Source organism: Orcinus orca, chromosome X (genome assembly GCF_937001465.1).
Source record: "Orcinus orca chromosome X, mOrcOrc1.1, whole genome shotgun sequence".
Lineage (NCBI taxonomy): Eukaryota > Metazoa > Chordata > Mammalia > Artiodactyla > Delphinidae > Orcinus > Orcinus orca.
The window spans coordinates 102,808,125-102,821,098 of NC_064580.1; the positions used below are offsets into that span (position 1 = coordinate 102,808,125).

Here is a 12,974-nt window from a genome sequence, read left to right on the forward strand (position 1 = left end):
CTCCCTGAAACAGAAGCAGTAAGCATTTACCAGTCTAACCTGTTAGGGTGTTCCTCACACTGGTATATTTTTGTCATTCATTCTAAGATCAGTGATATTTGAACAAGTCAAAACTAACTACAAGCGTATGATTTCTTTTTACTGGTTTTCCTTAAAAGAAATGCCCCTTAACCTATTTCTATATTTTGCTTACTCTCATGCCATGGAGAAATGAATTGTTGATATCTTAGATACTTTGCCAGGAGTTAAGTAGTTTTCAAGAATAATCTTGCCAAATAATACTCTTTCCATAATTAAAGTTCTTAAAATAGTCAGAGATCGTACTGGATTATCAGATGGGTGATTGAAAATGGCCAGCTTAGGTCTTAAAGCTGACTTCTGTGAGTAAGACAAGATGCATAGGAATGCGTTTCTTCAATATGATCACCAAGAGGCTGTTTCCTAGTCTGTCTTCCCATTCCCGTCCTGAAATGATTTTAGATCTCTTAACCAGGGGAATTTTACTATAACAAATGCTGAACACGGCTTGCAGTCTGTGGCTTACTGAAAGAAGCATAGATTCATCAGAGAGCTCTGAATCCTAACCCTAACCCTTTTTCCACTTCCTTCATCAGGTCCAAGAGTCTTTTAAGGGAGAGTAGAGGGGCAGAATAAATGAATCAGGCTGTCTTTTCCTCCTTTTCCCCATTGCTGTGGGCTTCGCTGTGAGTTGTAGCAACAGGCTACTCCTTAACTGTTGTGAATCCCTAATTTCAAACGCGTGGCCCAATCACATTGGGCCTTTTGACTCAAATCTCAGCATACAGGGTGCTGAACAGCAACTGGTGGCATCTCACTGCTCTCAGTATTTCCCTGTGAGTGTGTTATAAGCTGGACTCTCGGCAGTGGGGACACTGGAGCAGCATAGGTGAGTGCAATAAGATGTGCAGGTGATAAGTAACTATATGATAGAGGGTGTGTGTGTGTGTGTGTGTGTGTGTACACCCTTAGATTTGTGATGAGGTGAACGAAATTATAAGAATCCAGTCATGGTTTGCAATTAAACAGAAGTATGCTGTAGCGAAATGTAGTGATTCAGATACAAAACTGCTTTATGAACTTTAAAGTGTTAAAACTTCTCCAGATACTTGACTGAGAGTAAACCACTTGACTTCAAGCTCTCCATCTTAAAACAAAATCAAGATAATGGTAATTCCTAATGACTTCCCCAAGTTGTCTGAAGATTGTCCAGATATAATGTGTGTGGCAAGCCCTTCAAGGTTTCTTGTTCAAATGCAATGTATACATAACAAATGTGTCACTGCTGTTTTTTCTCCCATAGGTGTTCAAGAGACGGTATTTTTACTTAACTCAGCTTCCCGATGGTTCGTATATTCTCAATTCCTATAAAGATGAGAAAAATTCAAAAGAATCTAAAGGTTGCATCTACTTGGACGCCTGCATTGATGTTGTCCAGGTAGGGTTATCGATCAACTTTTAAGAACCTCAGTATTTTTCTGCCTTGGTTAATGACATCTGCATCCACCAAAACATTCATACTAGCAATTCAGAATCCTCTTCAGAGTTCCCACTCTCCCTCTGTGCCACTATTCAAGTGTTTACCCAGTCCTTTGGAGTCTTCTCCAGGGTGCCTCTTGAATCTCTTACCTTCTTTCCATTCTCACTGTCTTCCTCTGGTTCCCCCTTTTATCTTGTCTTGCCTAGAGTCTCACCTTCCTGCCTTCTGATGTGTCATCCGGCTTCCTAAGACGTAGATGGGGTCCTTCACTGGGATAGGTAGGGTGGGTGGGAGGGAGACGCAAGAGGGAAGAGATATGGAAACATATGTATATGTATAACTGATTCACTTTGTTATAAAGCAGAAACTAACACACCATTGTAAAGCAATTATACTCCAGTAAAGATGTTAAAAAAACAAAAACAAAAACCCTTTTGGCTGTTGATTTATTGTCTTGCAGAGTGAGCTCGAAATCTCTTACCAGGGCATTGCAGGCCCGCAGCGATTTGACCTTACTAACCCCATCCCCCTGCATCCCCATACACATTCTGTGCTCTAGTCACGCCAGGCTAAGCACTCCACTGAGTTTCACGCCTGTGTGCCTTTCTTACATTTGCTTCTCTGCTTGGCATATACTTCCCCTTCTGTTCCTGTTTGAATCTTATCTGTTAAGACTTGGCTCAAATGGGACTTGTGGCATGAAACATTTTTTGTGTTCTTCTTCACCCTCATGGAATTGAGCTCCACCTCCCCTGAGCTACCACTGTACTTAGCTCTGTGCGTTCCTTTTTGGGTGACAGCGACCATGTCATATTCATGTCTGGGTCCCTTATAGTGATTAGCAGAGTTGCACATACAGTAGGGGCTTACCAAATGTTTGCTGATTTGAGTTACTTGAGGAGGCAGGGACATTAGGGTTAGCGTGGATGGGGTGGGAAGCAGAGGGCAGAGAGATGATTAAATAGGAAGTTGATTGACCGTGTGATAGGAGCCATTACTACAGAGCCGGGGTGGCCTGGTCGACAAGAAGGAGCACTGCATTGAGTGGAAGGCAGGAGATGTTGCTTCAACACCCTCAGCCTACCTGAATCTTAGTTTTCAGAACTGTAAAGTGGGATTAATAATATCTACTCGCTTTATCAAATGAGATTGTCATGAGGAGCAAGTGAAGACACACTTTAAAACATAAAATATAAGAGATATAAAGATCTATGTGAATAGAAGTTGCCTTCTTTTATATATATATAAATGTGACAGCTTTCTTATCTACTGAAAGAAGGCACATACAATTCCCAGATTTTCTCAATTAGCTCTAGTCCGGACTGACCTCCTTTTCTGGTGCTCCTCTATTTACGATTCCCTTCTCCCGAATATTTTCAAATATATAAATCTTTATGACTTGCTACAGCAGTTTCATTTCATTCTTTACTATGCTTTGAAGATGAGGAGGAACTTTCCTTGGTTCCTTCTTGAATGATGACCAGGCACTGGAAAATTACTGATTCATGAGCCTTTCTTGAAATTAATGCTGAGGTATTTGGGAGCGGGGGAGAGTGTGTCATTTCTTTTGTCATGACAGAGAAGGTGGTAATATAAAAGAGGTGTCATCATGTTTGAGGAAAGGAAGAGGCTTCTATTTTCCTTGTATGCTAGCATTCAGCCTGGGCCATTTCCATCATTTTTATGGAGAGCCACAATCTAATATGAACCAACTACAGTCTTCTTTTATGCTACTGTGATGCATTTCATATTCTGCATGGCAGAGTGAATCAGATAGTGATATTGCATTTTATGGTGTGATATAAAGCAAGTACCAGGTTTATTTCAGGTCACATTTAAGCTTGTTTTTAAGGGCTGATTTTGAAAATCTGTGAATATGCCAGGAAAACTTAAAGCAGGGTGGAAATAGTAAAACATTTGCTTATTTTTATGGTGGTAGTTTGATTATCCAAACGTGGAGGATGTCAGAAGGCCTTAAATGATAATACTCACTCAACGTGTAGTATTTTATGCCAACTTTGTGCATATACTGCTGTGCTCAGTACTGAGGGGGATAAATAAGATGCTTGACATGGTCATTCGTCGTCTTGGAATTTCTATTCCTTGTTGAAAGAAGCAGTTCTTTCATGGAGGTATTGACGTACATATGTGCTGAGCTGAGGTAAAAGTAAATAAACTAATGAAATCTAATATTAAAAGGGCAACTAAACTAACTGAACACGTCTTTTTTTTTCCCCCCTCCAGTGCCCCAAAATGCGCCGTCATGCTTTCGAACTCAAGATGTTAGATAAGTATAGCCATTATCTGGCTGCTGAAACTGAGCAGGAAATGGAGGAATGGTTGATAACTTTGAAAAAGATTATTCAGATCAATACCGACAGTTTAGTGCAAGAGAAAAAGGAGACGGTAGAGGCCGCACAAGGTCAGAATTTTTAAATGATTCATTATTGAGGTAAAGCCCTTGTCTTTAATCCATGGAATGTCCTTTGTGTAGAGTGAATATAGAACTCTTAATCTTGAAGGTGACCTACTTCTTCATTAAAAGTGACTATGGAGGTTGATAGGGTTTTCTTTTCTTTCTTTCTTTTTTTTAAGAGTTGATATGCTACATGGGCTCTGACATATGAAATATAACCAGACTGAAACAGATAGGGAATTCATGGCAGATTTTCAAAAGCCCATTAGAGTTTTCCCTGTGCTTTCATAATCAAAATTCTTTGCAATAAATCTAGTAGGAGAGGTTGGGGTGGGAGAGGGAGATAGTTAGGATATTCCGCTTAGGTGATTAGTAATGGTCTGCATGGTTTAGAACATCTGCTTTTAATGAATTCGCAGATGATGAAACTAGCAGCCAAGGAAAAGCCGAGAACATCATGGCCAGCTTGGAACGGAGCATGCATCCGGAACTGATGAAGGTACATCTTTCTGATGGCAACTTGCCTTCAACTGAGACAATGCAGGATTAGCTATTAAAGTTTGAATGCTGGATTCCGTGTGGCAATGTCATTTCTAAGTTAAAAACCACAACAAATGAGTGAAACAGGTAGAGATGGTAAAAGAAAAGTTACACTCCTAAAGCTGGACCTGTAAGTGCCAACTAACAGTTTGGAAAATGTTATTTGTTTTTCCTAGATGCCAAGAAGTACTTCTAGACTTTAGTGACTTTATTGATTTTATCTGCTACTTCTTATTCAGTTCAGTTACTGTATGCCATTCATACACTAACTATGCTTCATTCAAGGGGCTCTTGATGAAGATTGAACATGATATTCAATCTAATGATTTGTATATGTTAATTTGGTATGAAAATCATAGTCTTTCTATATGTGGCTGCCTATGTATATGTATATGAATAATTTCATCAGATAAAGATTTTGGTTAACAGACAGCGTTTGTGTTAGTTACTCTGCTCTTTGGTGTTTGAAGTGAGCCAGTTTTGAAAGTGTAGAGGTGATTATCATACCTATCTTAGTAGGTTACATATATTACTCTGTGGACTCTCTACTATAATAGATTAGGAGGTTATGACCCATTTCTTCATTTAAATCCTTACCAAACCTATTTATATTTTTACTTTATTCCTCTTCCTGAACTATTAAGTTACACAGGTTTAGATGTTACTTTTTTCTATTTGAAATTTAGCGTTCTCTTAAGCTTCAAAGCTGTCTTCCAAAATTTAGGAACACACTCATGATCCCCTGTAGCTTTTAATGTATCCCCTCTGAGTCTTTGTCATTCCAGACCGTAGAGCCCATTATGTTTTTCCTAAAGTGATGGAATCAGAATTGTGTATAATATTCCATGGCTAGCACCATGGATATATAAAAGATAGTGTTTTCTCTCGTTTATTCTCTTTTACATCCAAAGTCTCTTGTATTTCTTTTTTGTACTATGGGTTGAACAGTATTCTTGGTATTATAAAAGGCATATAGAAAGTATAAGAAGCTGATCTATAGCTTATTTATGGGTCATGGTGACTGTGATTCTCTGCCCAGCAAGCATTCTTTATCCACCTTAAGTGATTGGAAATGGAGAATATATATATATATATATATTTTTTTTGCGGTACGCAGGCCTCTCACTGTTGTGGCCTCTCCCGTTGCGGAGCACAGGCTCCGGACGCGCAGGCTCAGCGGCCATGGCTCACGGGCCCAGTCGCTCCGCGGCATGTGGGATCTTCCCGGGCCGGGGCACGAACCCACGTCCCCTGCCTCGGCAGGCGGACTCTCAACCACTGCGCCACCAGGGAAGCCCAAGAATAGTATATTTTTTGAAGCTGTGGCAGATTGCTAGTTTCACATAAACTAGATAATTAAATGGCATTTAATACTGTTTTGACGGAAATGAAGTAATGTTTCGTGTTTGTGTGTGTGTGTGTATATATATATGTTTGTTTTAATTTTAGTATGGAAGAGAAACTGAACAGCTGAACAAACTCAGTAGAGGAGATGGAAGACAGAACCTCTTTTCTTTTGACTCGGAAGTTCAGGTATTAATGATACATTTCTTTAAATAATCCTAGAATAGTTGCTTATTCAGATAAACAGTGTCTGAAATGTTGAAATCACTGATTTTTGCACTACTGGGCATATCTATTGCTTTATACTTGTCTTGCTTACTTCGAACAAGTAGCTTAACAGCTAACTTCACTAAGAGGGCTAGCGTATATACAAATAGTTTGGGACAACATATATATATATATTTTTTTTTTTCTCTCAGTTCTTTATATTCTTTTCACTTCATCTCACTCCTCAAAATGGATAAATTAAAGAGTCCTTAACAATGGTTTCAGTGCTTTTAACCCATTAAATACAATTGTGATCCGGTAGCAGTGAATATCTGCAGTGTAAGGAACACCAAGCCATATGAGACGTGTTTATTTTCCACTTTTGATGTAGGCCTGTAGAACTGGGATAATTTTCATGTATCTCACTTAAACTGGAAAGCGGTGCAGGGAAGTACAGGTTTATGTGCACATGTGTATTTTAATCTCTTTCATGAGAGTGAGGCACTTTTTGTACTAAGATATATAGGTAGTTAATATTTAATTCCATGATATTTTCTTATTTTACCTCTTTAAAAATTTTTTATTTTATATTGGCATATAATTGATTAATAATGTTGTGTTAGTTTCAGGTGTATAGCACAGTGATTCAGTTATACATATACATGTATCCTTTTTCATATTCTTTTTCCATTTAGGTAATTCCATCATGTTTTCTAATTAAATTGCTGATTTTTTAAAATGGAAAAATTCTGCTGTGTATAAATGTTACAAATATTTTTCCTAATGGAAACTATTTCACAAGAAAATGAAATTATTTGAGGGAAGACGAATATTTTGGTTTTCTTTTCAATTTTTCTACATGAGATTTCTAATTAAAATCTGTGGGATTTTTTCAATAGAAAAGTACGCATTATATAAGCATTACAGTTTTTTCCTCAGTGAAAATATGTCAATACAATATAAAATAATTTGGGGAAGACTGATTTTGTTTTCATTTCTTTTTGCTTCATACAGTTTTCTTTCTTTTTTTTTTTTAAAGAGGAGCCTCCTCTGATTTATTTTAATAAATTTATTTATTTATTTTTGGCTGCATTGGGTCTTCGTTGCTGCGCAAGGGCTTTCTCTGGTTGCAGTGAGCTGGGGCTACTCTTTGTTGTGGTGCACGGGCTTCTCATTGCGGTGGCTTCTCTTGTTGCGGAGCACGGGCTCTAGGCGCATGGGCTTCAGTAGTTGTGGCACGTGGTCTCAGTAGTTGTGGCTTGCGGGCTCTAGAGCGCAGGCTCGGTAGTTGTGTGCCACAGGCTTAGTTGCTCCGCGGCATGTGGGATCTTCCTGGACCAGGGCTCGAACCCGTGTCCCCTGCACTGGCAGGCGGATTCTTAACCACTCCGCCGCCAGGGAAGCCCCCACTTCATACAGTTTTCTAACTAAAAGTTTTTAGTCTGAAATGGAAAAAGTATATAGTCTATAAATAATGCAAAAGTTTTTCCTTAATAAAATACCACATGAGAAAATAAAATTATCTGGGGAAAATTTGTTTTAAATGTTCTCTCCCTTTTTCTCCATAGCACTACTATATTATTTGTGTAAGTTGTATGAATTAAAACAAAAAGGGGTATAGCAGGCCTTGGGAATGTTAGTTCTAAGATATTCATTCAGAAATTTACTCATTCCAAGCATGTCTGAGCCTTTGATCCCACCCCTCATCATCATGATTGGGCTCTAATTGAACATGTCAGACTCTTTGATTGTATACAAAGAAGCCAATTGACTGTGGTTGAAACTCAATCTAGTGTCTTTAAAAAATCTGTGGTGTAGTGTTTTTGTGGTCATGGAACTGAACTGATTTTATGTTTGAGTTGTTTATCAGTGAGCTACACAGTGAGAGAAAAATTCACTGTTGCAATGAAAGTTTGACAGAAAATTGACTTCAGTGTTGGTTATGGAAGGCAGTTTCACTACAGAGAAATATAGGTTGTGTGTGTCGAGTACTTTTCTAGGTAGGCAGTGTCATCCTATAATATCGGCTGTCACTTTTGGCCAGAGTTCAGTGTTTAGCGATGTGTTTTCTTCCACTGACCGTAGAGAATAAAGAAGCACTGGGGAATTCCCTGGCGGTCCAGTGGTTAAGACTCTGTGTTTCCAATGCAGGGGGCACGGGTTCGATCCCTCATTGGGGAACTAAGATCCTACATTCCAAGTGGCACGGCCAAAAAAATTAAAAATGTACACGCCTAATAAGCATCCCCCAAAGAAGAGGCAGACAAAAAATTTTAAAAAACACAAAAGAAAAGAAACACTGACTGAAGGGGGTGGCTCCAACTTTGAACTACTGAGGATGGCCATATGTCCCAACATTTGCACTCTTAGGCCTCAGAAGGGAAAGGATTTGGGGGCTGGGGGCGTTTAGTCCAGCTTCTCTTCACATTCCACCGTCTGAGTAAGCTAGAAAGGAGAGCAGATAAATGGGCGGAAATTAGAATTGATCTCCATGGCAATGACTTGCCTCCGCTGGCTCCACAGATAGATAAGTGTTCAAGAGGGAGCTGTCTAGTCCCACACATTTGTAGATAAATAGACTCTGGGGGGAAAATCGTGCTTTCAGGTACGAGTATTATATTTTAGGCCCTTTTAAGGAGAATTTTGTCAGTGATGTAGGCAAGGTCAGGACAGCTATAATTATCCAAGACTCTTCAGTCACAATACCTGTTTTGGCTTGAAATACTCAGGCAATTGAGAAAAATTCTTATGTTTCTTGGCTTGAGTTTTCCATACTGGCAGTATATTCTGCTCGGATTCATCCAGTCATTTCCCATCTACCCTGTCTCTGGTCTTATCGAAAGTATAGTAAGTTGTCCCACAGTATATACTTTTCCTCCCATTTGTGCACAGAATGTGAGTCTGTTCAGACCATTAGAATGAACAGATGAACTCAGGATCTCCTGAGCCGTGTGAGCTAAGGAGGAGGATTCTGTGAGAGGAATTCTTTGACTCCCAATATCCTTTTTTATTTTTTAAAAAATTTTATTTATTTATTTTTTTTTTGCGGTACGCGGGCCTCTCACTGTTGTGGCCTCTGCCGTTGCGGAGCACAGACTCCGGACGCGCAGGCTCAGCGGCCGTGGCTCATGGGCCCAGCCGCTCCGCGGCATGTGGGATCTTCCCGTACCGGGGCACGAACCTGTGTCCCCTGCATCGGCAGGCGGACTCTCAACCACTGCACCACCAGGGAAGCCCCCAGTATCTTTTTTTAAACTTTATTTTGAGATAACAATAATTTTCAAAAATATATCTCTGTGGCAGCCAGGGTTCATCTCCCAGCTCTGTTAGAAGCTGAGCTCAGGAGCACATGCCTTTCCCTCTGCTCATCATTTCAATGTAGGTGGTCCCCAGAGGTCCGGCCTTGTCCTCCTCACCCTGGTTACCACTGATGCCCAAATCCAGATCTCCAACCCACACCTCTCCTATTTTTCCAACCACTTACTTGCATCACCTCAAACTCAACACATCCCAAGCTGAACTCATCACCTCTGTTCACCCCCCCATACCTGCTATTCATTTTTATTTCCCATCTAAGTTTGTAACATCACAGTCTACTGAATCTTCCAAGTTAGAGGCCATTGTGTTATTCTTGCTTTCCATATCCATTCATGTCAAATTTGTCTCCTGCACAGCTCATGAAAGAAACAAAATTCCTACCATCCTGGAACATAATATTTTGTGGGGAAGACAAACAATAAACAACCAAATAAATATCAAAAATAATGTTAGAAAACGAAATTAAAGAAAGGGAGTAGAGACTTTCAGAGAGTATATAGTTTTTGTTTTGTTTTTTGTTCTTTTGCGGTACGTGGGTCTCTCACTGTTGTGGCCTCTCCCGTTGTGGAGCACAGGCTCCAGACGCCCAGGCTCAGCGGCCATGGCTCACGGGCCCAGCCGCTCTGCGGCATGTGGGATCTTCCCGGACCAGGGCACGAACCCGTGTCCCCTGCATCGGCAGACGGACTCTCAACCACTGCGCCACCAGGGAAGCCCAGTATGTAGTTTTATATAGGGAATTAAGGAAGGTCTTTCTGTGGAAATGCCAATTGATTAGACACTTGAATGAAATGAAGCCTCACCCTGGTGAGGCTCACCCTGGTAAATAAGCCTTGCAGTTATCTTGGGGGAAGAGGGTTCCTTACAGAACACCAAGTGCAAAGGTCCTGAGGTGGGAGTATACTTGGTGTGCTGGAGAAATAACCAAGGAGGCCAGTGGGGCTGAACAGAGGTCGGGGGGAGGATAGGAGATGAAGTCAGAGGAGTGGGGTGGAGGGTGAGGTCGGGATTTCTCTCTATCTGTGTTTGAACCTTACTATAAGAGCTCTACAAAGCCTTGTTGAATAAAAAAATAAGAGTTCAAATGAAGAATGGACAGAGAACTGTTGGATTTTGCAATTTTTACGCATAGATCTATATTCATATAATATCTATTTTGGGGGAGAATTGATTCATATTATATATTTTGTAGAGGTTGGACTTTTCCGGAATTGAACCTGATATAAAGCCATTTGAGGAAAAGTGCAATAAACGTTTCCTGGTAAATTGCCATGATTTAACGTTCAATATCTTGGGTCAAGTTGGAGACAATGCAAAAGGACCACCCACAAACGTATGTATGAATTTTCCTTCTACCTCCATTAAACCAGTGCATTAAGGAAACTTCTTCCTTATTTTTTTAAGATTTTCAATTTTGTTCTGAGAACTAATTTACTGCATGCAAATTCCATTGCTACATGTTACGATACATTTGACATGGAAGAATTCCATACATGTCTTTATTTTGCCAGAATAGGAATGTGTTTTCATCTTGAGAGGATTCATGAAAGTCTTACCTATTCAAAATAGCAGGTAGAGTAGGTAGGCTCTTTACATTCAAGAGGGACTTGTCTGCAGAGCGTGGAAAGCCCTCAAATTTGTAAATTCTACTAGAGAATATGACTTCTGTGAAATTGACTCACAGCCATGAGTAAGGAACACCAAAGCCATGGAGGAACACAGATGCTGTGCAGTCAGCTCCACCTCACTCACTATTCTCATAGGGTAAATTCATTCTGTTCTTCACAGCAAATTCTAATTATTAGCTGTCACGCATCATTTGAGCTGCTTAGGAATACTTGAAACTATGAATGTAAAATCGCCAAAGAGACTGCATTTTATGTTCATCTTTTTGAGGGTTCTACTTTGTCTTTGAGAAATATCCACAGTGATGATTTATTCTCTAACAAAGTAGCTGAGATGCACTAGCAGACTTTCGGTGTGTAAAGGGTTAATCTTTATGCCATCTGGCATGAAATTTCTCTTTGTGACCAGCTTTCAAATGCCATCTGTGGAGAGGAATCATGTCTTCCAAAATTGCTGATGGAGCAAAGCTTTTGTCAAGTAATTGGATGTTCACTGATATTAGCTCTTATTAAATGTATAATCCAATAAGCTGTAACATAGCAAAAGGGAAGATTTATTTCTGCTCTGTAATACCGGCATTATTTTGGGGTAATTTCAATAAGCCTATGGAGAATTAAAATTTATTCATAGAACAGTTGAAGTTCTTTAAATGTGGCTTCTGATTTCTACACATCATTTTAAAAAATTTATAGCTTGTGAAATTATACCTGACAGAAGTTAAAACTTGATAGTCTGTTATTTAGAATGCTCTTTCTTATATGCAAATGAGCCACAATGCAATTTTAGCTAAATGTTGAACTCAGAGGAATTAAAAAAAATTATTTTGTAATTTGTGTCCCTCCCCTCACCCCACCTAAAATGAAAGTCATAGTTTAAAAACGTAATGGTTTTCATTCCCAGGTTGAACCCTTTTTTATAAATCTTGCCTTATTTGATGTGAAGAACAATTGTAAGATTTCAGCTGACTTCCACGTAGACCTGAATCCCGCATCTGTCCGTGAAATGCTGTGGAGCCCTTCAACCCAACTGGCTAGTGATGGAAACTCAAGAGGTTCTTCACCGGAGTCTTTCATTCATGGAATTGCTGAATCTCAGTTACGCTACATAAGGCAGGTAAGGAATGATCTTTTAGCCTTGGTAGCCCATTCAGAATAAGAAACAGAAACACCCTTGGGTTCCTTCATAGTTTCAGGTCAGTGTTTTCATGGGCATTCCATCTCTTGTAGGATCTGTGTATAGATGTTTTTCTGGTGACTGAAGTTGGAGGGGAAAAAAAGGAAACCAGCAAATATGCTAATAATACACTGGTGAAGTGAGACCGTGATGTGAATCTCAAAGGAAGTATTTTGTGAGATGGAATGCAGATGACACAGACACACCCCTGTACCCCTGTGCATACTTTTGAGCAAGGCAATAAGTACCTGTAAGACTCGTTTCTTTGAAGAAAAAGTTGACCCTACAATAACCTTCCCCTCTTAACTCCCATTCCCATTCTGAGTAGGTAGTTTTCTGTTGTTTTTTTTTTGTGGTACGCGGGCCTCTCACTGTTGTGGCCTCTCCCGTTGCGGAGCACAGGCTCTGGACGCGCAGGCTCAGCGGCCATGGCTCACGGGCCCAGCCGCTCTGCGGCATGTGGGATCTTCCCGGACCGGGGCACGAACCTGTGTCCCCTGCATCGGCAGGCGGACTCTCAACCACTGCGCCACCAAGGAAGCCCCTGAGTAGGTAGTTTTAATGGAGCATAAACTCTCTTTATTCAAGGAGTTCTTGTGTCACAGCTGTAATGCTACGCTCCCCTATCCTATCTGAGGCAAAGAATGCCCTTTGGAAGGAGCCTAACAGTTCCCTGGCATTTTGACCTCTGACCAGACTGGACGCCATAAGAGGTTAGGCAGAGCAGAATTGATGGTCTGCCTTCTAGACTTTTGCAACTGAAAGGAAACTAGAGTGTGGCAGAGAATTAAAGTGGGAAGAAGCAGAACAAAGCAGCTCGCATTGTAATGAGATTTCTTTTACCCTAAATAA

At 40.2% G+C, this 12,974-nt stretch overlaps 1 protein-coding gene across 4 annotated transcripts in view; it reads left to right on the plus strand.

Moving 5' to 3' along the window:
- The window catches only part of DOCK11 (dedicator of cytokinesis 11), a 194,327-nt gene that overhangs the window by 53,706 nt on the left and 127,647 nt on the right, over positions 1-12,974 (plus strand). For all 4 annotated transcript variants that reach the window (XM_049704674.1, XM_049704675.1, XM_049704672.1 and 1 more), the window contains exons 7-12: positions 1,322-1,456; positions 3,743-3,920; positions 4,334-4,413; positions 5,904-5,987; positions 10,516-10,656; positions 11,850-12,062. In XM_049704674.1, the coding sequence (XP_049560631.1) occupies positions 1,322-1,456; positions 3,743-3,920; positions 4,334-4,413; positions 5,904-5,987; positions 10,516-10,656; positions 11,850-12,062 (831 nt within the window). The remainder of the gene's footprint in view (positions 1-1,321; positions 1,457-3,742; positions 3,921-4,333; positions 4,414-5,903; positions 5,988-10,515; positions 10,657-11,849; positions 12,063-12,974) is intronic.